Below are 27,126 nucleotides of genomic sequence, written 5' to 3'. Positions count from 1 at the left end.
CACTTACCCGAGGACACCCAGCTCCCAAGTGCCAGGGCATGGCCCCAAGGGCAGGAAGTCAGCCTGGTAACACCCTCTCAGGTGCTTTGAGAAAAGTCTAGGGGCTGGTGTGCTTGTCACCATGTGGCTGGGCTAAGAGATGAGGATCTGGGCTTCCTGGTCAGGGGAACGTCATGAGGAGCCTGCGCCAGTGCTGTGTGCTTGGCGTGTGCATGTCGGCAGCTCTGGTGGTTCTTCAGGGCACCCTGATGGGGGTCCCTCGCCTTCTCTCCACAGCGCTTTGGGTGTCTCCTCCTGGAGCGAGGCATTGAACCTCAGGTGATGTCAGCCCTGGTTCATCTCGGCCTCAGAGGAGCCCGGCTATTTTTCCTGAACAGCGCCCCCTTCCTCCCTGGGAGACTTTCGGGGTGGCCAGCGTGCTTGCTTCCCAGGCAGGCTGGGGTCTACCTCCCCGCAGGGGTCCGGCCTCAGGCCTGCAGTGGATGATTGTGGGCTGTGTGGCCTTTGCCTTTAGGGGTCGTCTCTTCCTCCATAAAATAATCCTAACAGTTGTGTTTTGCGTCTAGGGTGGAATAAAGATGAGTATTACACGGGCTGGATGCATGATGTATTTCTCATCCTTTTTCACTTCTTTTCTGATTTTAAAAGAAACTAAAATGGAACCATGTCTGTGGGCCCCTGAAGGTAAGGGGCTATGGTCCCAGGCGCTGGGCCTGAAGGTGAAGGGCTGTGGTCCCAGGCGCTGGGCCTGAAGGTAAAGAGCTGTGGTCCCAGGCGCTGGGCCTGCTCTGCCTGCAGGGAACCAGCCCTGCCTGGCTCTTGTTCAGAGGCTGGGTGACCCCTGGGCCAGTGAGTGTGTTAGGGGAATGTGTGGGTGAGTGAGGGCACAGGCTTGGGCTTAGGTGGGCCCTCGACAGAGAGACTCAGAGGCCAGAGAGACCTGGGTGGGTCCTACTGCCCGCTGGGGGTGTGACCACAAGTCCCTCTTGGCCTCGTCTTCTGCCCTGGTGCAATGGCCTAACACCAACTTACCCGGGAGGTCTCTCTGAGTCAGCAGCAATGCATGACTCCCCCAGGCAGGGCCAAGCACATAGTAGGTATTCAGCCAGTGAGCAATGAAATCACGTAGGGCCTGGCACATAGTAGGTATTCAGCCAGTGATCAATGAAATCACGTAGGGCCTGGCACATAGTAGGTATTCAGCCAGTGATCAATGAAATCACGTAGGGCCTGGCACATAGTAGGTATTCAGCCAGTGATCAATGAAATCACAGAGGGCCTGGCACATAGTAGGTATTCAGCCAGTGAGCAATGAAATCACGTAGGGCCTGGCACATAGGTATTCAGCCAGTGAGCAATGAAATCACATAGGGCCTGGCACATAGTAGGTATTCAGCCAGTGATCAATGAAATCACGTAGGGCCTGGCACATAGTAGGTATTCAGCCAGTGATCAATGAAATCACGTAGGGCCTGGCACATAGTAGGTATTCAGCCAGTGAGCTATGAAATCACAGAGGGCCTGGCACATAGTAGGTATTCAGCCAGTGAGCTATGAAATCACAGAGGGCCTGGCACATAGTAGGTATTCAGCCAGTGAGCTATGAAATCACGTAGGGCCTGGAACATAGTAGGTATTCAGCCAGTGATCAATGAAATCATGTAGGGCCTGGCACATAGTAGGTATTCAGCCAGTGATCAATGAAATCATGTAGGGCCTGGCACATAGTAGGTATTCAGCCAGTGATCAATGAAATCACAGAGGGCCTGGCACATAGTAGGTATTCAGCCAGTGAGCTATGAAATCACAGAGGGCCTGGCACATAGTAGGTATTCAGCCAGTGAGCAATGAAATCACGTAGGGCCTGGCACATAGTAGGTATTCAGCCAGTGACCAATGAAATCACGTAGGGCCTGGCACATAGTAGGTATTCAGCCAGTGATCAATGAAATCACGTAGGGCCTGGCACATAGTAGGTATTCAGCCAGTGAGCAATGAAATCACGTAGGGCCTGGCAGATAGTAGGTATTCAGCCAGTGAGCAATGAAATCACGTAGGGCCTGGCACATAGTAGGTATTCAGCCAGTGATCAATGAAATCACGTAGGGCCTGGCACATAGTAGGTATTCAGCCAGTGAGCTATGAAATCACAGAGGGCCTGGCACATAGTAGGTATTCAGCCAGTGAGCTATGAAATCACAGAGGGCCTGGCACATAGTAGGTATTCAGCCAGTGAGCTATGAAATCACGTAGGGCCTGGAACATAGTAGGTATTCAGCCAGTGATCAATGAAATCACGTAGGGCCTGGCACATAGTAGGTATTCAGCCAGTGATCAATGAAATCACGTAGGGCCTGGCACATAGTAGGTATTCAGCCAGTGATCAATGAAATCACAGAGGGCCTGGCACATAGTAGGTATTCAGCCAGTGAGCTATGAAATCACAGAGGGCCTGGCACATAGTAGGTATTCAGCCAGTGAGCTATGAAATCACAGAGGGCCTGGCACATAGTAGGTATTCAGCCAGTGAGCTATGAAATCACAGAGGGCCTGGCACATAGTAGGTATTCAGCCAGTGAGCTATGAAATCACGTAGGGCCTGGAACATAGTAGGTATTCAGCCAGTGATCAATGAAATCACGTAGGGCCTGGCACATAGTAGGTATTCAGCCAGTGATCAATGAAATTATGTAGGGCCTGGCACATAGTAGGTATTCAGCCAGTGATCAATGAAATCACAGAGGGCCTGGCACATAGTAGGTATTCAGCCAGTGAGCTATGAAATCACAGAGGGCCTGGCACATAGTAGGTATTCAGCCAGTGAGCAATGAAATCACGTAGGGCCTGGCACATAGTAGGTATTCAGCCAGTGACCAATGAAATCACGTAGGGCCTGGCACATAGTAGGTATTCAGCCAGTGATCAATGAAATCACGTAGGGCCTGGCACATAGTAGGTATTCAGCCAGTGATCAATGAAATCACAGAGGGCCTGGCACATAGTAGGTATTCAGCCAGTGAGCTATGAAATCACAGAGGGCCTGGCACATAGTAGGTATTCAGCCAGTGATCAATGAAATCATGTAGGGCCTGGCACATAGTAGGTATTCAGCCAGTGATCAATGAAATCACATAAAGACAGCACATGGGACAATTTGTTTCCAAATTGCTCCTAATGTTACCGGAAAGCAGCCTCGATCCAGACCCCAAGAGAGGGTTCTTGGATCTTGCGCAAGAAAGAATTTGGATGAGTCCGTAGAGGAAGGCGAAAGCCAGTATGTGAGAGAAGTGAAGAAACAAATGGATGGCCACTCCATAGGCAGAGCAGCAGTGTGGGCTATTCGTGGTTGTTTCTTGATTATATGCTGAAAAGGGGTAGATTGTTCATGAGTTTTTGTGGGGGGAGGGTGGGCAGTTCCCAGAACTGAGGGCTCCACCTTTTTCAGGCCACGTAGGGGAACTTCCTGATGCTGCCGTGGCATCTGTAAACTGTCATGGCGCTGAGGGGAGTGTCTTTTAGCAGCCAATGCATTATAATGAGCATGTAATGTGCTGTGAGGACGACCAGCGGTCACTCTCTTTGCCATCTTGGTTTTGGTGGGTCTCGGTGGCTCCTTTACTGCACCCTGTTTTATCAGCAGGGTCTTTGAGACCTGTATCTTGTGCTGAGCTCCTATCTCATCCTGTGACTTAGAATGCCTTCACCATCTGGGAATGCAGCCCAGTAGGTCTCAGCCTCATCTTTCCCAGCCCCTAGTCAAGATGGAATCGCTGTGGTTTGAGCTCCTCTGACACTAAGTCAAGTGACCTGGTGAGCCTGGACCGTCCCTGGGTTCTGCCTGTGATTCTGGAGTGATTATGCATCGGGCCCCTTGCTCTCAGAACCACCCCGTTTGGATGCCAGCCGCCAGCACAGCGCCTGCTTATCACCCCTCTTCACAGAGGCCGGGAAGCCAGAGGAGGGCACTGAGCCAGGAGCTGGGGGAGCTGTGGGGGCGTCTTTGGATGCTTCCCCTTGTCTTTAGAAATAGCCACATCCACATTTGCAAGCCTCTGCTGTTTGTTCCAATTACAGTTGATTTGCCTGATGACTGTGCCATCTGTTCCTGCCTGGTCCGGACTCAGTTGCTTCTGAGCAGTGCCCTGCAGGCCCTAGCGCTGAGCAGGTGGCCTCGGGATGGGGAGGAGCCAGCACCATGGGGCTGGGTGTGTCCCTGCATCCCTGCAGCCGGGGTGACACTCAGGCCCAGTCCCAAACCCAGACAGGACAGCACTCTGTATCCGGAAATAAATATCGAGGTGTAAATACGCCTGCCTGGGGCAGGACCACGGGTTGCTCTTTTCTCTCAGCATGCTTTGGAAGCGGCTCCTGCTGGCAATTCCTCCCCATAGGCAATTGGAAGCTCTTAGCCCCAGCAGGGACCCCCCTGGCAGTCACGAGAGCCTTCCCTGCTGCCACGACGCCAGGGAGCTGTGCTCAGGCGAGGAGCCTAAAGGAAAGGTGCAAACAAGCTGGATGTGGGCGAGCAGGACTCTTAGGTTCTCCTTGGTAGGAATCTGAGGTGGGGGAGGCTATGCCCCTGTTCCACACCTTCATTGTAGGTTACAAGGAAAGCAAGTCTCACAGCAGATTCTCCCATCAGACAAGCATTTACGGAGCACGTGCTGGTGGACAAGCAGGCAGGAGAGGGTACATTCCATGCCTGGTCTGTGAGCTCCACATGGTGCCAGCGCTCTGCCCTGCTAGGAGGGTGCTTGCGCTTTGGCCCCATGATGCTCATTCGGGGAAAGCACGTCAACTGCACAGGGACTAGGGCAACCAGATTCCTCGAGTCAGCGTCCATACACAGAACCAGCTAGAGACCCAGCTCTGAGCACCGTGCCTGAGACCGCAGGAGCAGGGCCTCACTAGTCCACACCCTGCTCGTTCAAAGGTGGGGCAGTGCTAAGATGTGTGAGCTGGGTGACATATCTTCACTTTAACCAACGAATGCCCGTTTCTTCCATCCCTTATGCTTAGGAAAAAGCCAATAATTTTACTGTTTATTTTTCCTGATACTGGTCACGCTGAGTAGCGTGCCTTGGGCCTTGGTGGAGATGCAGCTGGGCAGGCATCCTCGGGGCAGCTGTCTCCAGGCTTGCGGCAGCGCGGCCTTCCTGGTGTCTGCACTGGCCACCACTGGGTGGGATCCTCAATTATGACAATGCATTGCCCAGCTTGTCTGTAAGTGTATGCTCAATGCCCAGGTGGATGTAGGCATGCAGAGGGTCGCAAATTCTAAGTTCCAGAGCCCCCCAGGCCCAGGAGCAAGTGAGGGATCGTCCTGTGTGTCGGAGGCTTATGTGGGTACAGCCGGGGGCATCTACAGGGCCATGAGGGCATTTGATCCAACCTGACCCCCCACACACCCAACCTGCTGATGCGGGAGTGTCACCGTGCTGTCGTGCAGAGCAGCACCACGGCCAGCAGCCACAGCCTGCAGCCATCTCTAGACATGCCTGTCAGCCCAGGCTGCTGATGGGCCTTGAAATACTCAGCAGGGTTTAAAATGTGAGACTTTCCGGTGAATTGAAAATTCCCTGGGTGTGTCAGGCCATTCTTGCTATAAAGGAATGCCTGAGGCTGGGCCATTTATGAAGGTTTATGAAGGTGATTTATGAAGGAGTCACTGGCTGATGGTCCTATAGGCTGTACAGGGGGTGTGCTGGCTTCTGGGAGGCCTTGGGAAACTTACAATCATGGCAGAAGGCAAAGGGGGAGCAGGCGTGTAGTGTGCTGAGAGCAGGAGGGTATGGGAGGTGCCAGGCTCTTTTCAACAACCAGACCTTGTGTGAACTTAGCCTGCTCATTATGGCAAGGACAGCGCCAAGCTATTCATGAGGGATCCATCCCTAGGACCCAGACACCTCCCACCAGGCCCTGCCTCCAACACTGGAGGTCACATTTCAACATGAGATGTGGAGGGGACGACGCCCTGCTGCTCCTGGGAAACCAGAAGCTTTAGCTTTGCCTTTGGTGGGCTGTACCCGGGCCGAGGCACCAGCCCCTTTGGACAGAGCTGGTTGCCCTGCTCACCACCCCATCCTGAGTTCCTGCAGGTCTACCCTGCCCCTGCCCCTGCTGGCACCCCTGCCAGTCTGCGTGCAGGACTGTGTCCACACGGTGATTTGCCGTGGCACTCAAGTCCACCCCGGGACCCCCCGAGGTGTAAGGAGCAGTTGGCAAGAATGAGCTGGGCAGAGCCGGTGTCCCTACAACCCCCGGGCCAGGCTCTCTGCAGCCCCCTCGAGAGAAGCAGGGCAGCGTGGTTTGGGCATCCTCCCATCCACATCTCACGTGGAAATGTGACCCCCAGTGTCATGGGTGGAGCCTGGCGGGAGGTAGCTGGGTCCTGCGGATGGGTCCCTTGTGAATGGCGAACCACTGGCCCTATCTGGTGACCCCTTGGAGGAGAAACACCCTCCGGGAGGAGGTGACAGCTGGGAGCCTGGGGGCGTTTCTCAGGCTTCAAGAAGGGAGTGACTTTGTGTCACAGGAGGGCATGGAATCTCCTGTGCAGTGAGCCCAGGTGGGCGAGGGGACTGTGGGACAGGGCTCAAGGCGAGCTGGCTCTCCCCCCTCACTGCTGCCCGTGGGCCTCCTGCTCCCGACACCCCCTCAGAACGCGGTGGATGTCCCCAGCGCCAGGCCCTGGGGAATCTGTGGGGAAAGCAAGGACAGTGGCTGGCTGCCACTCTGCTAAGAACACCAAAATCCCTGCTGTTGCTGCTGCTAATACTGCATCTGCTGCTGCTACTAATACTAACACCAAACTGTGACTGTGAAGGATAACACCAGTACACTTGCAGGTAGTAATAATGATACTGCTGCTACTAGTACAAATAATACCAATATTGCTGCTGCTGCTGCTGCTGCTAATACTAGGCTGCTATTAATACTAATACCAACAGCACTGTTACTATACCACTACTCATACCAATGCTATTCCTACAAAAGATACTACTATTGCTACCACTGCTGTTAATGCTCTAATACCAAAGCAAGACTTCTACTACTGCAGGTGATAAAAATACCAGTGCTACTGATACTAGTACTGCTCATCAATACCAATACTGCCACCATGATTACGGCTGCTCCTGCGAGCGCCGCTTTCCTGCTGCTGATGGCACTTCCAGCCTACCGAGGGGCCTGCGTCCTCTGTGCACAGAGTGGGGCCTGGAGCACAGACTCACAGGATACCTAGAGCTGAGGGTTCCCCGTGGGAGAGGGAACCCGGCCCTGATGAACACCCAGGCCTGCGATGACACAGCGGCCCCTGTGCAGGGGTCTCAGGGTTCCTTGGTGAGCCACCTGGTGGCTGCTTCACCACCCGTTTTCTATCTCCCTTGGACAGAGGGGACCTGGTTCATCTCTAACTGAAGGGTACTCCACACTTCCTGTGCGTAGATTCGTTTACCCGCAGCTTATGGTGATCCATCAAATATCTGTTAAATGTCCACCCTGTGCCAAGTCCTGAACTAACGGTTGAGGATGGACTGATGGGCCAGGCCAAGGGGCTGACCTTGGGAAGCGCCACTATGGCCCACATAGGACACAGGCATGGGAGTGGCCCTGCCAGGCCCTGGGGACCAAACCACAGAGAGTATGCAGCTGCTGCTCGGCTCACCCTCATCCTTGGCCCCCCCACCCCCATCATTTCTGGGAGTCCCATGGGACCATGGGAGAGCAGACAGCCTGCCCTGTTCCCTCTGTATTGCGACGACCTGCCCTCCTGCAAACGAAAGCAGGCAGCTTGCAGCCTGCCGGCCGCTGGTAGGTGTGTATCAGATGCAGAACCCGCTTTAGGCTCCTGTGACCTCAGCCGCCCTTAGCCCCCTTGATGGGGTGGTACCTTTCGTTATCTTCACCGTCTCTGTATGCCACCTGTATTCTTAGTTCCTGTTGTTTAAAATCTCTTCATTTCTGAAAACTTTATTTTGAAGTAATTTTAGGGTCACGGGAATTTACAAAGACAGCAGGGAGAGTTCCCGTGGCCCCTCTTCTGGCTTCCCGGTGGTGGTGTCTCTGTAGCCAGAGTGTGTTCTCAAAGCCGGGAAGCTGGCGTGGGAGCAGCACTGTAGCATGCTGGGGAATTTACTTGCTTTCTCGAGTGTTTATATCCACTCTTTTTTCTTTTTTTCGTATATAGCTGTATGGCATTTGGTGGCATATACAGATTCTTGTAACCACCACCACCATCAGGTGTACAGATGGCTCTGTCACCCAGAGAAACTCCCTCATGGCACCGTCCCTCGTCACACCCTCCCCTAACCCAAAACCCTGACAACCGCTGATCTGTTCTTTATTGCTATAATTTTATCATTTCAAGATTTTTGTATGAAAAATCTATTCACTTTTTTTTTTTTTGAGACAGTGTCACTCTTGTTGCCCAGGCTGGAGTGCAGAGGCTCGATCTCAGCTCACTACAACCTCTGCCTCCCGGGTTCAAGTGATTCTCCTGCCTCAGCCTCCCAAATAGCTGGGACTACAGGCGCGTGTCTCCCTGCCCGGCTAATTTTGTATTTTTAGTAGAGACTGAGTTTCACCATGTTGGCCAGGCTGGTCTCGAACTCCTGAGCTCAGGTGATCCGCCCACCTCGGCCTCTCAAAGTGCTGGGATTACAGGCGTGAGCCACCGTGCCTGGCCTATTTTAATTAGGTCATTTTCATAGACACGACATTAGGGAATGGGTGTGCCAGTTACATGTTCCCTGTCACATGTTAGAATGAATGCATGACTATTAAACGTCTCCTGTTTCTCCACACCCTGGGAAGGCTCCACGAGTGCCCCATGGGTGCCTGGGGGTTCGTTGGCTCACACAGTTGAGCTCAGGGCCCTCCGGGGTCCGGCCTTGCCTGCAGCGGGCAGTGGCAGCTGTTCCCTGGCCAGGACCCTGGCTGCCCTGCAGGGCCTGTCACTCTGTCTTAAGGGCTGAACCAGCAGAACCAGAGCCCCTGCAAGCCCTGCGAAGCCAAGTCATCATCCCACCTGCAGACCCCACATTTGGGGTCGGAGCTGTCCCTGGGCTTGGGTTCCCTCCGATGCTTTCCATGTCAGGCCCCAGAGCCCCTGGGTTTTTAGCTCTATGCCTATCTTGGTAGACACAGCCGGCTTGGCCAAGCCCATTCAGCTTTTTAAAGAAGAATACTGCTGATTTCTTTTAATGAATCAAAGAAATTAATTATAGGCTTTGGATTTGTTAGGTTTATTTTAGAAATCCATGATCTCAGCCATAAATAGTGCTTCATTCTGGACTAAGGAGCTGAGAAGCCTGCTGCCTGTGGAGGGATAGTCGGGGAGAGAATGGATGAAGTGGAGGGGCGGAGGAGGGGGAGGGGGAGGTGGGGGGCTGTTGCTGAGCCCTTTGCTCAGGTCCGGGACGCAGCAGGAAACAGGCAGACAAAGCCCTGCCCTCATGGGGCTGACATTTCACTGGGGGAAACGTCAGTATCGTCAGCCCCACAGATGACATTAATAACCCCATAAATGGGATGTTCCTGGCCATCCCAAAGTAAGGAGTGGCAAGAAAGCGGCTTTGCATGCAGACCTGACAAGCCATCCCCACGAGGAGCGCGGTGCCCACAGCTCAGGGCTCGCCTTTTTCACTGATTCAGCAAACGCTCTTTGAGCACTTGCTGGGTGCTGAGTCCATGCAGAGTATCGAAGGTGTGTCCATGAGCCAGAAAGCAGAGGCTTGGGGCCGAGAGTGTAGCCATGGACACCGACAAGAAACAAATAGCCCAGGAGCTACCGCAGTGCCGGGGGGTGGTCAGCACAGTGGAGAAAGGAACGCGGGGTGAGAAGGTAGAGTGGGTCCTCTGTAGACCCCTCTGTCCTGCACCTTCTGTGATGGGTGCCAGAAACCTATGTCAGGAGGCCATGTCTTATGTAGAGCTCAAGTCCCAGGGGAGCAGGGAGCGGGGCTTTGCCCATGCACCTCTGACCTGGGAGGAAGCCCACAAGGGTCAGAGATGTCCCGAGACTGGACACAGCCCAGGCCTGTCCTGACCCGAGGAAGGAGTTTGCTGGGCTACCCCTTTCCTGTGTGTGTCCCTGGGGGAGACGCTTGCCTTCCCCAGGGCTCCCGATGTGGCTTCGTGTTGTCTGCAAATGCAGCAATGTTGCTAACTGAACGTAGCAGATAGAGATTCCTTATTGCTCCAAGTGGTGTTCTTAAGGGTTCTACAGTCCGAGGGGGCGGGCGCCCTGGATGAGAAGAATTGCATCCTTGCATCCATGGGACAGCACCTGAGCTGCTCCCCTGAGTCTGGGCCGCATCACAGCCTCATACTCCAAGTTCCAAACAGCTCTAGCAAAGCCTGCCAACTGCAAAGTGCCCGGGCTGCACGCACAGCCCAGAACAATCTACGGTTGGCTGAGAGCTGAGTGTTTGCAGGATTTCTTGGCACCTGTGGTTTCTCACATTGGCCAGTAGCCAGGTGGCAGGAGAAGCTGGGTTTATCAGGCACTGCTCTCCCGTGGAAGTGGGAGGCGGCCCCTGCTGCACACGTCACACACAGACACGTGCACACAGGATACATGCTCATATGCACACACTCACCACACATGCATTTTCAGACAACACGTGTGTACACACGTGCACACATGTGCATATGTGCACACGTACAACACATGTGAACAGGCGCACACACATTTCCACCACCAAATGCCACCGCTGACCCCCTGTCCTGCTTCTGCCGTGCAGTCCAAGGTTCGAGAGCTGGAAGAGAAATGCCGGACTCAAAGTGAGCAGTTCAACCTGCTGTCCCGGGACCTGGAGAAGTTCCGGCAGCACGCTGGGAAGATTGACCTGCTGGGTGGCAGCGCGGTGGCCCCCCTGGACATCTCCACGGCCCCCAGCAAGCCTTTCCCACAGTTCATGAATGGCCTAGCCACCTCCCTCGGCAAAGGTAAGCGCCTGGACCTTCCGCCTTGGCTGTGGTGGGGAGAGAATGGCCGTTGGCTGCCTGCAAGGGTGTGCACAGGTGAAGTCGATTTGGTGACACCTGGCAGAGGGTACAGGGACCCGCCACTGCAATGGGAAGGATGAGAACAGGGCTGCTCACAGCCGTGGGGCACACAGTACACTCAGCACCTCACGGGCATCCACAATTGTGGGACCCACACATTTTCTCACCTGTAAAATGGGCCCATTTTACAGGCGAGAAAAACCAAAGCACTAGTGTGGGTCACACAGATGCTGATGAAGGCTCAGTCTGGGATTTGAACCCAGGAGTCTGGCTGCAGAGTCTGCACTGGCGACGACTCCACGAGGATTTCTTGGCTGGGTACTCCAAAGCTCTGTGAAGCTCATTTCTCTGTGTTTGTTGTTTTTCCTTCCTTCTCATCTCAGTAACTTGTTGGTGATGTTGGGACGTGCTTGGAACCTCTGTTCTAGCAAAGGCAGTGGTGAACATGAGCCCTTGCCCATCACAGTCCTGCTTAGAGGCCGGGTGGGGAGAAGCCCCCTGTGTGTGTGCTGGGGGATTTAGTCTTGGTCGCAGGCAGAGGGATCACAGATGTCCTTTAATCAGACCTCGGTGGAGGTGCTACGTCCCGGCTGAAGGTTAAGTGGGATGCAGAGGTTAGACAGGTTTCATGGCCAGGTCTGCCCACCTGTTTAAGAAGTTGGTTTAAAAAAAAATTAGGGGAGATGAGCGTCTGAACCTCACTTTGGAATTCTGTAAAAAAGATAATTTGCAAATTTCCCCTAGTTCTTATCAGAATATATAAGTACCTTGGGTGCTTTTTATCATTAAAATAAGGAGATGCCACTTGTGTCTTGCTAAAAAACATTCTCCTGCCTCTCCGCTCGTCCCACGCCTTCCCATGCCCTTCCCTTTTGGTCCATGCATCAGAGAGAATGCCGGGTGGGGTAAGTGGCTGTGGCTGTGGAAGGCCAGCAGGCAGGGACCAGGGTCCGAGCGCTCTGCCGCTCATCTCCAGGCACTCACGACACCCAGGCTGCATGCCCTGCCTAGGTTGCAATGCTGAGAGACAGACAGGGCACCGTGCGGAGCTCCTGCTGGCGGGCAGACGATACGTGGGGAGCCTCTGATCCAGACGCTGCATGAAGACCAGGTGATGAGGTGGACAGTGACTTGGGCTCTTCTAGATGGTCCTGGAAGGCGGCTGCCAAGAAACCACATTTGAGCTGTGACACCTGAAGAGTGGAGGAAAACAAGACGGTTTTCCTTCTTCCCAGGGGAAAACAGAATGCACGTGTCTCCACGCTGTCTCTCTCCCTCCCGTGAAGGGCCACACAGAGCCCCACTCCGTGCGACAAGAAATGCACAGCTTCTGCTCTGGGAAACCCACTGAGACTCGGGCCCAGAGCTTTTCCTGGGGGCTGCTTGCGCGGGCACTGTGCCCACCAAAGCTCCAGACTCCTGGAAGGAAAGCAGGTGTTCAGTGTGAGCTGTGTGGTGTGCACAAGCTAGGCCTGCCTTTATCAGTCAGGGGATGTTTCCATCCAGTGTAGGGGACATTTCAGAAGCTGAGTTCCAGACACCAGCCAGTGACCCGCCTTGCAAGCTGGCCCTTCTGTAAACAGCAGTCCCAGGCCTGCCCGGTGAGTCCGAGGCCCACAGCATGTGAATGTGGAACCCGCTGCAAAGCTCCCGGGACAGGTAGGCGGGAACAGGGATTGGCCAGCATGGAAAAAGGAATCTGATTAACCACGGTGGAAAATGCACACTGCATAAAACCAAAAAAACAAAGTGGTACCGTGCCTTTACTAAGCCAGGGCCGCCTGGCAGAGAAGAAGGTTTGCACCACGGCTTCTGTTTAACAACCGTCTGGAAGACGCACCCTCCTAATGAATCCAGTTCATTTAATCACAGTTTCCTCACCCACCAGGGGTCGCCTGGCATGGCCCATGCCCATATCCCCTGGCATTGCCCTGGCACTCCCCTCACAGTGCATGTCGCTTATGATGGCGGTGGACACCAGTGCCTCCAGAGAGCTGCCCCACAGCACCCCGATCCCACCAGGACACTCCTCCCTGCAGACAGCGCAGGCCCCTCTTCCAGGCCTCTGCTTAGGGTCTCCTCTTGTTTTATTCTTTCTTCCTCCACTCTCTGAATGTGTTTACTTATTTTTGTACATTTTTTCCAACTTTGAGGTATAGCGGATAATTAGAAATCATATATATTTAAGGTGTACAACTTGATCCGATGTAACATAAATCAATCGTGAAATAATCACCACAGCCAAGCTAATTAACATACCGGCTCCTATCCACATCCTCACGTGGTTACCTTTTCTTTTCATGGTGAAAACCCTTAAGATCTGCCTCCTTGGTAAACTTCAAGTCTATAATCCAGCATTTTTGTTTGTTTGTTTGTTTGTTTGCATTGGAGTCTCGCTCTGTCGCCCAGGCTGGAGTGCAATGGTGTGATCTCGGCTCACTACAACCCCCGCCTCCCAGGTTCAAGTGATTCTCCTGCCTCAGCCTCCCAGGTAGCTGGGATTACAGGTGTGCACTGCCACGCCTGGCTAATTTTTGTATTTTTAGTAGAGATGGGGTTTCACCATGTTGTTCAGGCTGGTCTTAAACTCCTGACCTCAGGTGATCTACCTGCCTCGGTCTCCCAAAGTGCTGGGATTACAGGTGTGAGCCACCGCCTTGGCCTACAACCCAGCATTTCAGCTGCATTCACGTTTTTGTGTAGGAGATCCCCAAAGAGTATTCATCTTGTGCCCTTTGATCAACAGCCCCCGGCCCGGCCCCTGGAAACCACTGTTCTGTTCTCTGCTTCTGCGAGTTGGCCTTGTTGAGGTTTCGCACGTGAGTGGGGGCCGTCCGTGCCATGTTTGTGTCTCTGTGCCTGGGTTACCCCATGTAGCAGAGAGTCCTCCAGGTGCATCATGTTGTCACAAAGGGCCAGGTGTCCTCCTTTCCTGAGGCCGGATAACATCCCATCGTGTTCAAATCTGTATTTTTTACCTGTTCATCTGCCGCAGATCTTCCCACACTGACCTGAGAGAGAGGATGGTGGAAGGTGCAGGGCTGGCTGCAAGACAGAGAAGGAGTTCCAGGTGGATGTGCTGTCACTCACCTGCACTTTCACCCAGGGCTCCTCCAGCCTGTGGCTGGGGCAGGCCACAAAGGGACTTGCGCCCTGTATGGGGAGGCACCTCTGACACAGAGTGACGCGCTGCAGTCAGTATGTGAGGCAGGCGTTGCTCATGGACCACACTGTCCCTGGCAACCTCCTAGGAAGGAGTGTGTTGGGGAGAGGCGTGGCCTCTCCTATCCCTGGCACAGCCAGTTTTCCTTCCAATATGGGAGCTGGGTTTTTTGAGTCAACATTTTTTTGAGCCGTATTTTTCTAGAACATATGTATTTTGAAGCATTCCCATCATGAGAGAGCGCGGTGTTTGCATCTTGAGGGGCCCGTGGGAACCAGCCCCATTTGAAGGCACTGCACGTTTTGTTTCTAATCTCACCTTGTCTTCTCAGGCACAATGGCAGGTAAAAGCTGCCATGGAGATTATGTTATTTTTCCCTAGAGAGTTGGGTTTGGCTAAATTAAGTGTGAATACAAGGTGACTACTGTATTCATATCACCTTCATCAGCTGTGCTGTCCCCTGCTGTTCACTGTGGCGCGGTGTCAGGCAGGAAGGGCCAAGTTCTGCTGCAGTCACACGCGGCCCCCCAGGTCTCGGAACGCTGGAGGACAGTGTTTCCTCTCTGGAAAGTTCCCTGGCCACTGTGTGGGGAGGAAAAGTGGCTTTTGCCCACAAGTAGAGCCTGCCACTCCCCTCAAGTTTCACTGGCCCAGATGACTCTCGTGGCTGGGAGCAGAGAAGAGGCAGCAAGGCCAGTCGGAAGGGGAGTAGCCTGCAGCAGGCTCTGCTCTTGGCTGGGTTTCCGAGGCTTCTGGGAGCTGAATCGTTCGATATTCACTTTGCACCTGCTACACGCCGAGCCATGTTATAGTGAATACAACAAGGTCTTGCCCTCCAGGATCAGATGTTCTCACAGGGGACCCCAGGGCAGGGCTGCCCCAGCTCCAATTCCCTGCCATGGTGGCGCTGTCCTGCTGTTCACTCCAGCCTGGAGTTGTGGGGCCTGCCAGGGGCGGCTCCTAGGGCAGCCGTTATTGGAACATTCCTCATGGTTTTTTAAATCATTTTGTACTTCCTGATTTGGACTCAGCAATTCATATTCATCAGTGAGGTGACTGTCATGATGTGACAGCTGCAGAGGGACCGAGGACCCCAGGGAGGGGGTGTCATCATTCCCAGCAGCGGAGAGCTTGGGAGGGAAGCAGCCGCGTCATGTTTCACACCCGGATCGTGGTTAAAGTGCTGCGCTGTCGTCTGACACCCAGGCCAGCGTTAGTCACGTTGCTCAATGCTCCCTTCCAGGCAACCAGGACAGGGCTCAGCAGCCCCTGAGACCCCAGGAGGATAGGACAGGATGAGAGCTATTTCAGCCCTTGCAAATCTCTCGTCAAGAGTATTTTTTTAGCCACAAACCCACCCCTTTGGCCAGTTAGGACTCAGGGTCATAAGTGACAGCAAAGCCAACCTAAACTGGTGTGAGCAAAAAGGAGTCTGTCACCTGAGTAGATGAAGAGCCAGGACGTGGCTTCAGGGACGTCTTGAACCAGGGGCTCCAAGCCCATCGCCGGGATCCACTTTCTCTCGGTCTCGCTGTGAGCAGGCGCCGTCCTCACATTAGCGTTCCTCTTGCAGGTGCAGGAGGTTTGTGGCCTCCCTGAGCTTCACAGCTGCTCAATTTTAAGCCAAGCAAAGGAGCAGCCTGTTTGCCATGAACTCTCCTTTAGTTCCCTCTGCCTGGGACCATCCTTATCCTGAGCTCCCAAACAGCGTTACCGCCAGGGTGGCTCTGCCAGCTGGATGGGCCCAGAGCTGAGGGTGGGGTCGTGCCGCCAGCCTACATAGATGGCGAGCAGGAGATGGGTGGACCCCAAAATGAAAATCAGTGGCTGTTGTCAAAGAGGGGAAAGGCACCCCGGGTGGGCGCATGACCAACGTGCTTTGACGATGTTATTCGCATATTTGTTTCAACTTGTTTTAATGTTCGTGGCCAGGTCAGGAGAGCGCTATTGGAGGCAGCTCTGCGATCGGTGAATATATCCGGCCCCTTCCGCAGCCTGGTGACAGGCCGGAGCCTCTGTCCGCCAAGCCCACCTTCCTGTCGAGATCCGGTAGCACAAGATGCAGATCTGAGTCAGACGTGAGTCCCATCCCGCAGGGGCCGCCGGGCCTGCCTGTGCCGTGTGTGTCTGGTGTGGACTTGGCCAGTTTGTCCTGTTTTTTCTTCCCCATCCTCCTCCCTCTCTTCCTTCTGGTTGGTTCTTGCCTTTGGCCCTGTTAATTCCCTGGCCCTACTATGTGCTGGGATGTGGGGGCCCCTCTGTGAACACAGGTGAGGTCCCTGTTCTAAGGGGGAGCAGAGAGAACACTGGCGAGGCAGCGTTTAGAAAAGCAAATCCCATCGAGGGGTGCGAGGATGACGAATCGAGGCCGTTGACGCAGAGCTGGCCGGGAGGGGCCTGTGGAGGTTGGGGAGGGGCCCTGCGCGTCCTGTCCTGTGGCATTGATGGGAAGGGGCTGGTGTGGCTGGAGAGGGGGCGGGGGCAGAGGACAGCGCTTGGCTTTTTGTCTGAGTCCGAGGTGAAGCCACTGAAAGCTGTTAAGGCAGGGGGTGATGTGGTCTAATTCCTGCTTAAAGACTGTTCCAGCTTGTGTGGGGAATGCACTAGGGGAAGTGAGAGTGGGATCACTGGGGGGGTCGTGCACATACTGCTTAATTTTACCCCCACCCCTATGAGAAAAGGCCACGCCGCTGACTCCCGGGATTGCTGTAGGAGACACTGGGCGGAGTCTTTGAGCCTTACCTTCCTGTTTGGGGACTGGGTTCTCTACAAACACAGAGGGGGCCTATGTAATAAGGGGTCCACACCGAGGGACCACCCTCCTTTCCAAGCTCGCACGTGGGTGTGCGGGTGGCAGTGCCTCCTGGGAGTGCCACAGTCTCAGGCCGTCCCTCCTGGGGCCCAGGAAGCTGCGAGGGGCTTTCCCGTGTGCCGTGGGAATGGGGTGGGACACCTCCAGCTTCAATAACCCACACACCCATTGCCTTTTTCACAGATGGAGAATGAACGGAATTCCAATACCTCCAAGCAGAGATACTCGGGGAAGGTCCACCTCTGTGTTGCCCGCTATAGGTAAGTGCAGCCCCTCTGCGTCCACCCAGCCCCTGTGAGTGGGGCAGATGAGATGTTGGGTCTAGGAACACTCTGGGGGCTGAGAAGTTCCCTTCTCCCAGGGCACGAGGAGAAGGTGGGATTTCAGCCTGGCCTGGAGGCTGAGCAGGGTTCGGTGGAGAGAGTTTGGGTGGCACGCAAGTCTCCCAGGGCTGCCGTGACAGCAGGTCACAAACCTGGTGGCCTGAAACTACAGGTTTCTCCTCTCCCAACCCTGAAGGCAGAAGTCTGAGATGGGGGTATCGGCAGGGTCTCGCCCTCCGAGGGCTCCAAGGAGGGGTCCTTCTTTCCTCTTCTGGCTGCCGGGAGCCCAGGCGGCCCTGGCTTGTAGCTGTGTGGCTCCAGTCTCTGCCTCCATCCTCCATCCTGCCTGGCCACCTCCCCTTCCCTGTCTTTGTGCGTTCTCCCCTCTTCCTTTAAGGATACCCATCCCTGGATTGGAATCTGCCCCGCTGCAGTATGACCTAACTCCATCACATTTGCAAAGACTGTTTCCAAATAAGGTCCCATTCACAGGTGCAGGGGTTGGGTCATGAGTGCGTCTTTCCAGGGGACATCCCGCCACCGAGAGTGAGAGGGGACATGTCCAGAGCCCTGATCCCCACCACCGAGAGTGAAAGGGGGTGTGTCCAGCACCCTGATCTCCCGCATCCTCACCCTCTGCTGGGCGCTGCAGGCTGCAGGTCGCTGCGATGACAGCCGCTGAGTGGGCTTCCCGTGCAGGGGCCTTCAGTGTTTGTGCTCGCTGAGAAGTAATGAGCCAGTTTTGTCCCGCACAGCTCTCAGGTCCTCCACGGGAGCCTCCGCAGAGGCGGACGTGGGCGAGGACGAGAGTTCCCCCAGGACTGCACTACCTGATCGTAAGGAAAGCAGGCTGCAGCCAACTCTGCCCACGGGCGGACACTTGGGAATTCATCAGCCAGGGGCAGCAGGCCCAAGACAGAGCAGTTCACCCCCATTTCTTAGCACTCGTGAAGACCCAGCCTTTTGTCTCACAGATGCTCCAACAGCTCTGAGAGTGGGCTTGGCCTGAGGCTGACCTGACAGTATTTCAGAGGCAGATATCCCTGCCCTTCAGCTGGCGTCGGGCAGCCAGAGTCCCCCGTGATCTGTTTAGGGACCAAGCTTCAGTGCAGTTGCCACCCTCACTAGATCCTTAAACTCTGTTCATGCAAAGGAGGTGACTCTTGATTTAAGCCAGTCCATATACCTTGAATACCTTTTGCTTTCTCCAGCAAGAGCTGTTTCTAACACCATTAAGAGGGTCAGCGGATCACATTCCGCTCGTTGGTAATACACCAATTCCACCAAAGGAAACCCATTTCTGAGGTTCAGGTAGCAGAAGCACTGGGGTAGATGCCCCTGGGCTGTGGGCTCCCATTAGAATCCAGCCCAGGCAGATGTGAATGCTGGCTGCACCCAGGTGGGGGCAGGCCCACCATCCACTCATCTATCACCATGCTGGAGGACAGCAACACAGCGCTGAGAGGCTATTGCATGCAGACACACAGGGCCACAGTTGGCGGGGCCAGGATGAAGACCCAGTCCCACCCCTGGCTCCTTCAGTCCGGTTCTTGCTGTGTGTGGAGCAGGCCCAGGCGCAGCCATTCATGGAACCCTCAATGCCAGCACAGGGGCAGTGCTGGGCTGGTGTCCTCTGAGCCTGGCACATGCTGAGGTGGCTTCCCAGCCAAGCAGGGGCCTGGCGTGCTACAGACGCCTTCCTTCCCAATCATGAGCCTGGTCCAGCGAGGCTGCCACATGCGACCTACGATGGCTAACCTCAGAGGGCCACTGGGCTTGCGTTCCTGCCACTTCCATGGAAAGGGCATGGCTTTTCTGGGGGGAGCTGCCCTAGAGCTAATGTCCCCCAAGGACTGACCCATGGCTGGTGTGGCTCCAGAAGCGGGGGCGTGACGAGCCAGCACATCTGCCTCTCCCGTGGCCATCACCAGTCACAGCCCACGCACATTCTCCTTATCTCATTCTTTCAGTTGTATTCCTATTTTACTGGTGATGGATTTATGCCTTTTTTTTAACCACCCACCCTCTCTGAAACCAAGTCAAATTGTGAGGGGCATATAGTGCTGGTCCCCGAGAGAGCTGTTTCTGAGTTTTCTGAAAGCCCTCAGAGCCCCTGAGAGGTGGCTTTGCAGGTAGAGGTAGGGAGGGGGTTATGTTTTCCGCCCCGGGTCTAATCAATGTCTCCTCTTGCTGTCATTATTCAGCAACCTGCTTAGACATTTCTGCAAACCGAAAGCCTCTTGCTCACCTGGGCGCTCACTCTGGGTGCCGAGCGGCCTCTTCCCGCCCTCCATGCAGGGGCTGCCTCTGTGTCCATGTCTTCTCCCTTCCATCTGGTGCAGCCTCCGCCGTGGGGAACGCCTTGCTGAGGGCTCCTGGGTCCTTCCCACCCGAGGTCCAGGGTGAGGCTGACACATTCATCACCATCCTTCCTTTCGCCAGCTGTATGGAGAGATGGTCCTCACTGCACAGTTCACCCACTTGCAGTGTGCCGCCCAGGGCCACTGCTGTGCTCACAGATGCCACGGCTGCATGTGGGGGTCTCCCATCGCCCCTCAAGAACCCATTCCCATCAGTGATCACCTGTCCCTCCTCCCCCGCCTCCAGCGCTGACTGACCCCTGACCTACCTGTCTCTGTTGAGTCCCCATTCCCGATGTGTCCCCTGGTCTCATCCACACAGTACGTGGCAGCGTCTGCCCTGAACACCCACAAGGTCGGGTGGCCTCCAGGGCCCACACGCAGAAGCACCCACGAGGTCGGGTGGCCTCCAGGGCCCACACGCAGAAGCACCCACGAGGTCGGGTGGCCTCCAGGGCCCACACGCAGAAGCACCCACGAGGTCGGGTGGCCTCCAGGGCCCACACGCAGAAGCACTGATGAGGTTGTCACGACAGCCCTAGGATCTCCCACTTCTTCTCCGTGCCCTCACCAGCCGGGGACCTTCTTCCATCCTTCTCGGTGTGCACCTTCCCTCTTGGCCTCCGTGGCTTCCCTCTCAAGCTCTCATGGTGTGTCTTCCCTACCTGCTCCCTGGGGAAGCTTCTCTTCCTGAGCGTCAGGTGTGGGCACTCCTGAAGGTGTGGCCTGGGGGCTCCTGTTCCTCTCGCTCCCTCCTCCTCCTCTGAGAACACTCTGCCAGCTTCTGTGTCTCGGCCATCTACCCATCCAGACCCCCCTGCAGATCCCCTTGAAAATCCCCGCTCAGTGACTTGTGTCCCCGCCTGCTCACCCTGAGGCCAGAAAGCCGAGGGTCCTCCTGCACCTCAGTCCCTCCTCCCTGCACCCAGGCAACCCGCATTTCCACAGCCTCCTAAGTCGCTCCCCGACCAAATTCCTTTGCTGGAACTCCTCCACCAAGCTCCATCCACACAGCACCCACGAGGTCTCTTTGTAAAATGCAAACGTGATCCTGTCGCTCCCTGGCTTAAAACTCTTTCATGACATCCCACAGCTTGTGAGATCAGGTTAAAACCAGTCTGGTCCCTGCCAACCTCATCTCTCTCCTCCCTGCCTCTGGGCCTTGGCGCATGCTATTCCTTCTTCCAGAGCTCTTGTCCCGTTCCACCGCTGAGCTTTGTGTTAGAGGGTGGCCCATGTCAGTTCCTGGTGCACTCCCCTCTAGGCTGACCTGCTGGGATGACCTGCTGGGTGCTGTCAGGGTCTTGGATTGGGTTCCTGGACCTCTGCACCCTGACCATGAGGGGCCACGTGACCTGGTGTGGTTAAAACTGTGCAGGACGGGTCAGGAGGTCTCAGCTCTGGTTCCCCTTCCACCGATTCATAAGCTTGTGACTTTGGGCATGTTGCCTGACCTCACTCAGCCATTGAGACTGGGGACCTTATCTTCTCTGTTTTCCTAACATTTAATGGCCATCAAATAAAACGTGTGTGAAAGTATTGGTAAACTGCACAGTGCCACTGATGCATGAATCATTTTCATATCATAATTATAATATTACAGTGCCTGGCTATCTTCTCCAATTCTAATGTTATTTTCATTTTTTAATGAGTTCTTCACTGTTATTTTAAGTTAATTTGCCTTTTATTTAGAGAATCCCCAATTCATCTGGATTTGTTTCATGTGTTTGATTTTCCAAGTTGGACACGGCTTTGAAAATTATTAATCCCAATATGTTGAGGACTGAAGAATATGGATACTCTTATATTCCTGGGGGTGTGGTGAGTTGGGGGGGGGGGCGGTAAAATCATGCGTCTGTTTTTCTGAGCATTTTGACTGTCCACACCCAAGACCTTAAAAATGTAGGTGCCTTTGACCAAATAAGTATATTTCCTAGGATTTATCATTAGGAAGAAATTGTGGAAGTGTGCAAAAATATGTTTATAAGAATATATAATGCAATACTAATTATATTAGCCAAAAGTTGGAAGAAACCTCAATGCCCAACATTAGGAAACTGGTTAAATAAAGTATGTTAATATGTTTAGTGGAATACTCTACACCCATTAAAAAGACCATGATGATAATATTTCAAGAGGTAGAAGTATAGGATGCTATCTTGCAAGGTGGAAGAATAAGCAGGTTGCTAAATAGTGTATATGATTCTGTTTTCACTAAATTATATTATTGAAAGATTATAGGGTTAATTTTCTTCACATCTGCTTGTTAATTTGGAGATGTATAGTTACGGCAGAAGAGATAAGTGTGAATAGAATGTCAGAATCATAAACCTGTTATCTGATGCAAATAGTTCTAAGCATATAACTTCATTTCCAAATTGCATTTTTACTTTAAATCTGTCTGTGTGAGCTGGCAGTGGCTTGAATTTCCAGTGTAAAGACAACTCATCAGCCCCGAACGATCATGTAGGTTTGTAATTCCCTAGGAGTGGGAGAGAAGCCATGTGCCCGTCCGGCGTTCTGCAGGGATAGGGGTGTGGGCTGTGTCCTCCAGAGCCTCTAACGAAGGAACTGTGTTTTCTCTGCAGTTACAACCCCTTCGATGGACCGAACGAGAACCCCGAAGCTGAGCTGCCCCTCACGGCGGGAAAATACCTCTACGTCTATGGAGACATGGATGAGGATGGGTTCTATGAAGGTCTCTGTTGGAACATGGCTGTGGCGGACGTAGGCTGGGCCAGTCCACCCCGCAGACCACCTCTTCCAGGGGCCTGATAGATAGGCAGGGCTCCCAACATACTCCCGGCCACCCAGCCCTCCTCTCTGACCCTTCCCCACTCCGTAGTTACCAGGTTTCCCCTCTTTGACGACTGGAAAGAAACCTGAGTGGGGTTTCCAGTATTCAGCTCTAAGCTGACCTCTGACACATGGTAGATGTTTTCCGCTAACCTCTGCAGAGCTTTCGGCAGCTATTTGCAGACACACGGGGCTGACAGACCCTCTGCTTCCAAAAGTGTCTCTCCTGCTGTTGTCTTTCAGCACCCTCGGGGTCTCCCAGAGGCACCCTCTCTGGCAGAGCCTTGTTCTGCTCCAGGTGACCTCACGGGAAGGTGGCTCTTGGCACCTACGGAAGGCCATCCATCTCCTTGACTTCAAGGCACTGTTGTCAACTTAGGGGGTGGCCACAGGTCGCCCCTGCTCATTCCCTCGAGGTCTCCTCTCCAAATTTGAAATCATCTGAAATGCCCCACCTTTTGTTGCCTTTTTAGCTTGAGAATAAACATGTAACAGCACCAGCAGCCCATAAATCAATGTTCTAAAGGATTTGATTCCCTAATTCCCTACACGTTTCAACTGCCCTGGACAAATAGCGTGGTCTTGGTTTCCTCCTCTTCCCCCTGAGCAGAAGGAATCTTGCTTGCTAAGCTAGCAGGTTTCTCTTTCGTGACCTCATGCTGTTTTCTCAGAGCTGTTGGAAGCCCCAGGTGCTTTTCCTGGGTGTTTACTTGGGGTGAGGTCGGGTCACTTCTAGAGGTGTCCATGAGCAGGAGCCCAGCAGTCGAGCTGCCTCACTCACGACTCGCTCACCACTCTCTCACCAGCTGTTCTTGACTCTGGATGGTCCACCAAGAACTCTCACCACAGTTGGTAGCAAAGCAGTTTGAATTCTTCCCATAAGTCCACATTATCACCACTGATTTTCACATAAGCACAGAAATATGTGCCCAAGGCAGCTGCCAGAAAACCTGTGTTGAAATCTCTGGAACTTTCTCACCACACGTGGAGCCCACAGAAGTGTTCCAGGAGCCTCTTTGCAGGCAGGGATCAAAACTCAGGGCTGCATTGTCTGTGTGATAGCAGGAAACTTCCTTCACCTCGCTGTGCCTCAGCTTCCTCTGCTATAGAATGGAGATAGTAATAGTACCCACCTCACAGAGGGTCTGTGAGGATAAATGAGGTAATAGATATGAAGGTCTTCAGATAGAGCTTAGCACATAGTAATTGTTCAATAAATAGTAGCTATCACCATCACCACCACCATTATAATCATCTTCATAACCATCACCACCATCATCATCATCATCACCGTCACCATCATCATCATCACCGTCACCATCATCATCATCACCTCCATCTCCTCCTATGCCAAACTAAGGATTTTTAAATAGCATATCCTCAGTGCAAAGCATTGGCTCCTGCAGACCCACACCCTAGGTGGAGGTTTGGAACAGAATCCAAGTCCTTCTTATTTATTTTATTAGCATCCAGGACTAATTAAATGGTTGACATGTCTTCCCCTGGGCCACAACACATCACATGCTCCCCTGAGGCAGGGGGTCTTCTGGGCGCAGAATCCAATGCTCAGCATTTCCCAGCCCCTCTCTGTGGGTCTGTGGGTACCTTGTGATGAATTGGTGGAAACGGTCCATTCTGGGTCTGTGCTGGAAGATTGCCCAAACTGCCTCATCCTTGAAGCTCTGAACACCTCTCCGTTTTCTGGCCGTCTGCTGTTAGCAGCCTTGTGAGCCCTACTAATGAAGAAAGCACGTAGAAGTTAGACTTTCACAAAATACAGCGGTCCCCACTGTGTCCACTCTTAACCACAAGAGCTACTTTGACTTTTTTTTTTTTTGCCACTTGTGGTTCTGACACCAAATTGATAGTTTTGTTTCACATCAAATTGGACACATTGTGGATTCCTTAAGATGTGCCCAGTGCTTTTCAAGGGGCCAGGAAACCACTTTCTAATTCTTATACTCAATCAAAAATCACAGTAAGATGTGCATTTTCTTAATCTCCAAAAGCCACTGACTTGACTGATTCGTCCTTCTAACAAATCTTTCCTGTGCATTGTTGTGGGCCAGCTGTCACTCTACGGCTGGGCATTCAATAGTCGTGAGGTCCCTGCTGTCCCTGAGTGTTGTTCGTGTTGGGAGGGGGTAGTCAGTATACGTACACGGATACACAAACATGACGGTTTCAGGTTGCGATAAGTATCATGGAGAAAAGAAGACTGGGCCACAGGGATGGAGGGGCTGGCTCTTTAGATGGTGGGTGTGGAGCTGGCCCCAGCGTGGACTCCTGGGAACAGCGGAGGAGCCCCAGGGCAACCCCGTTGCTCTGCCTTATGGTCCTGGTGGGGGAGGTGGGAGTACACTGGGGGCCTTGGGGCCCCTGCTGTGTTGGCTGGGTGATAACTCTGTCCTTGTACCCAACAGGAGAGCTCCTCGATGGCCAGAGGGGTCTGGTGCCCTCCAACTTCGTGGACTTTGTGCAGGACAACGAGTCGCGGTTGGCAAGCACGCTGGGGAACGAGCAGGATCAGAACTTCATCAACCATTCCGGCATCGGCCTGGAGGGAGAGCACATCCTGGACCTCCACTCCCCAACCCACATAGACGCGGGCATCACCGACAACAGTGCCGGGACCCTCGACGTGAACATAGACGACATCGGAGAAGACATTGTGCCTTACCCTAGAAAAATCACCCTCATCAAACAACTCGCCAAAAGTGTTATTGTGGGCTGGGAGCCCCCGGCGGTGCCACCAGGATGGGGAACGGTGAGCAGCTACAACGTCCTGGTGGACAAGGAGACGCGCATGAACCTCACGCTGGGGAGCAGAACTAAAGCCCTCATCGAGAAGCTCAACATGGCAGCCTGCACCTACCGCATCTCCGTGCAGTGCGTCACCAGCAGGGGCAGCTCGGACGAGCTGCAGTGCACGCTGCTGGTGGGCAAGGACGTGGTGGTGGCCCCCTCCCACCTGCGGGTGGACAACATCACGCAGATCTCCGCCCAGCTCTCCTGGCTACCCACCAACAGCAACTACAGCCACGTCATCTTCCTCAACGAGGAGGAGTTCGACATCGTCAAGGCCGCCAGGTACAAGTACCAGTTCTTCAATCTCAGGCCCAACATGGCCTATAAGGTGAAGGTTCTGGCCAAACCCCACCAGATGCCGTGGCAGCTCCCGCTGGAGCAAAGGGAGAAGAAGGAGGCCTTTGTGGAGTTCTCCACGTTGCCTGCAGGTGAGCCCTGTGTCCTTCCATGGATCCCCCAGGGAGAGAACGCCAGGATGTCACCCTGCTCGTGGGGAGGGAAGGTGGGGCAGGCAGAAGCAGGAATCCCCATCCTGACAACATGACCCTGGAAAATCCCTTAGGTCACCTGCGAAGCACAGAACGTGCGTGCGTGTGCGCAGGAGTCCTTGGAACATGTTAGGGACCATGTTGGCAATTTTTCTTTGAGCATTTGTATCAACAAGAGGCTCATCCTACAAAAGACAGGAGGGAAGTGAGTCCCCCCAGGGGACACGGTTACATCTTCCGTGTCACATGCACCCCTGGACACATACTCATTGAGTTGGATACTGCCTGGAAGTGCTTACATGCCTCTCAGAATCATTCCTTCTTTCTCGTCCTTGTAAATTATTATTATTATTATTACTATTATTATTATTATTATTATTATTATTATTATTTGAGATGGAGTCTCGCTCTGTCACCCAGTTTGGAGTGCAGTGGTGCAATCTCAGCTCACTGCAACCTCCGCCTCCCAATTTCAAGCGATTCTCCTGCCTCAGCCTCCTGAGTAGCTGGGATTATGGGCACCTGCCGCCACGCTCGGCTAATTTTTGTATTTGTAGTAGAGACAGGGTTTCACCATGTTGGTCAGGCTCGTCTCAAACTCTTGACCTCGTGATCTGCCTGCCTCAGCCTCTCAAAGTGTCGGGATTACAGGCACGAGCCTCTAAGCATGCATACGTGGCTTGTATAAAAGAGATGCAGTTTCATCACAGAAGCTATTTTCACCGCGATGTGAACTCCAGTGTTCTTTTCTGCTATCTCCGCTCAAACAGGGAGTGTGATGTGCCCCCTTCCTTTCCTGGGGAGATGGTAGGGAGGTGGGGTGAGTGTGGACACTTCCTTCGTCTTCTCGCTCTCCGACTCGCCAGGGTCCCAGTGCTGCTTTACTGGGCAGCCAGCACCCCCACCTCCGGAAGCCTCCACTGCCCGCTCTGGTATTCGTGAAACCTTTGGTCAGCTAGAGCCTGACAGAGCAGTGGTGTCAGGGGTAGGTGGGACAGACGCTGCCTGAGGGGGGACAGCACGTCCAGGTAGCAGCTAACGTAGGCAGGGTCAGTTCATCTGTTACACGATGACATTTTATTTCCTCCCCAACTGCCCGGAGTTGATCAAGAATGCTGGGATAATGAGGCCACCCGCTTTTCACTGACGCCTCCTGCGATGCCTTCTGATGAGTGCAGGGGTGAAGAAAGAGAAACACCAGACACGGGCACTCCGTGGGGAGTCAGGAGGTGAAGGGCACCTCTCTCGGGGCCTTCAGGAGAGGCTCCCCTGGACACTAACTTTGAGATGGAGAGATTCAGGTAGAGGAGGGGCCCTTAGCACAGAGGTGGGTCCCCAGGCTCACCCCAGTGACTGGGAACGAGGT

At 53.8% G+C, this 27,126-nt stretch overlaps 1 protein-coding gene across 14 annotated transcripts in view; it reads left to right on the top strand.

Moving 5' to 3' along the window:
• Window positions 1-27,126, top strand: part of RIMBP2 (RIMS binding protein 2) — a 329,547-nt gene that overhangs the window by 259,148 nt on the left and 43,273 nt on the right. For all 14 annotated transcript variants that reach the window (XM_063694494.1, XM_055357621.2, XM_055357617.2 and 11 more), the window contains 5 exons: window positions 10,746-10,950; window positions 16,106-16,251; window positions 17,169-17,245; window positions 22,257-22,366; window positions 24,888-25,700. In XM_063694494.1, coding sequence (XP_063550564.1) covers window positions 10,746-10,950; window positions 16,106-16,251; window positions 17,169-17,245; window positions 22,257-22,366; window positions 24,888-25,700 — 1,351 coding nt within the window. The remainder of the gene's footprint in view (window positions 1-10,745; window positions 10,951-16,105; window positions 16,252-17,168; window positions 17,246-22,256; window positions 22,367-24,887; window positions 25,701-27,126) is intronic.

Source organism: Gorilla gorilla, chromosome 10 (genome assembly GCF_029281585.2).
Source record: "Gorilla gorilla gorilla isolate KB3781 chromosome 10, NHGRI_mGorGor1-v2.1_pri, whole genome shotgun sequence".
NCBI classification, from domain to species: domain Eukaryota; kingdom Metazoa; phylum Chordata; class Mammalia; order Primates; family Hominidae; genus Gorilla; species Gorilla gorilla.
Note: the sequence above shows the minus strand (reverse complement) of the source record. Positions and strands in the feature narration are given on the sequence as shown.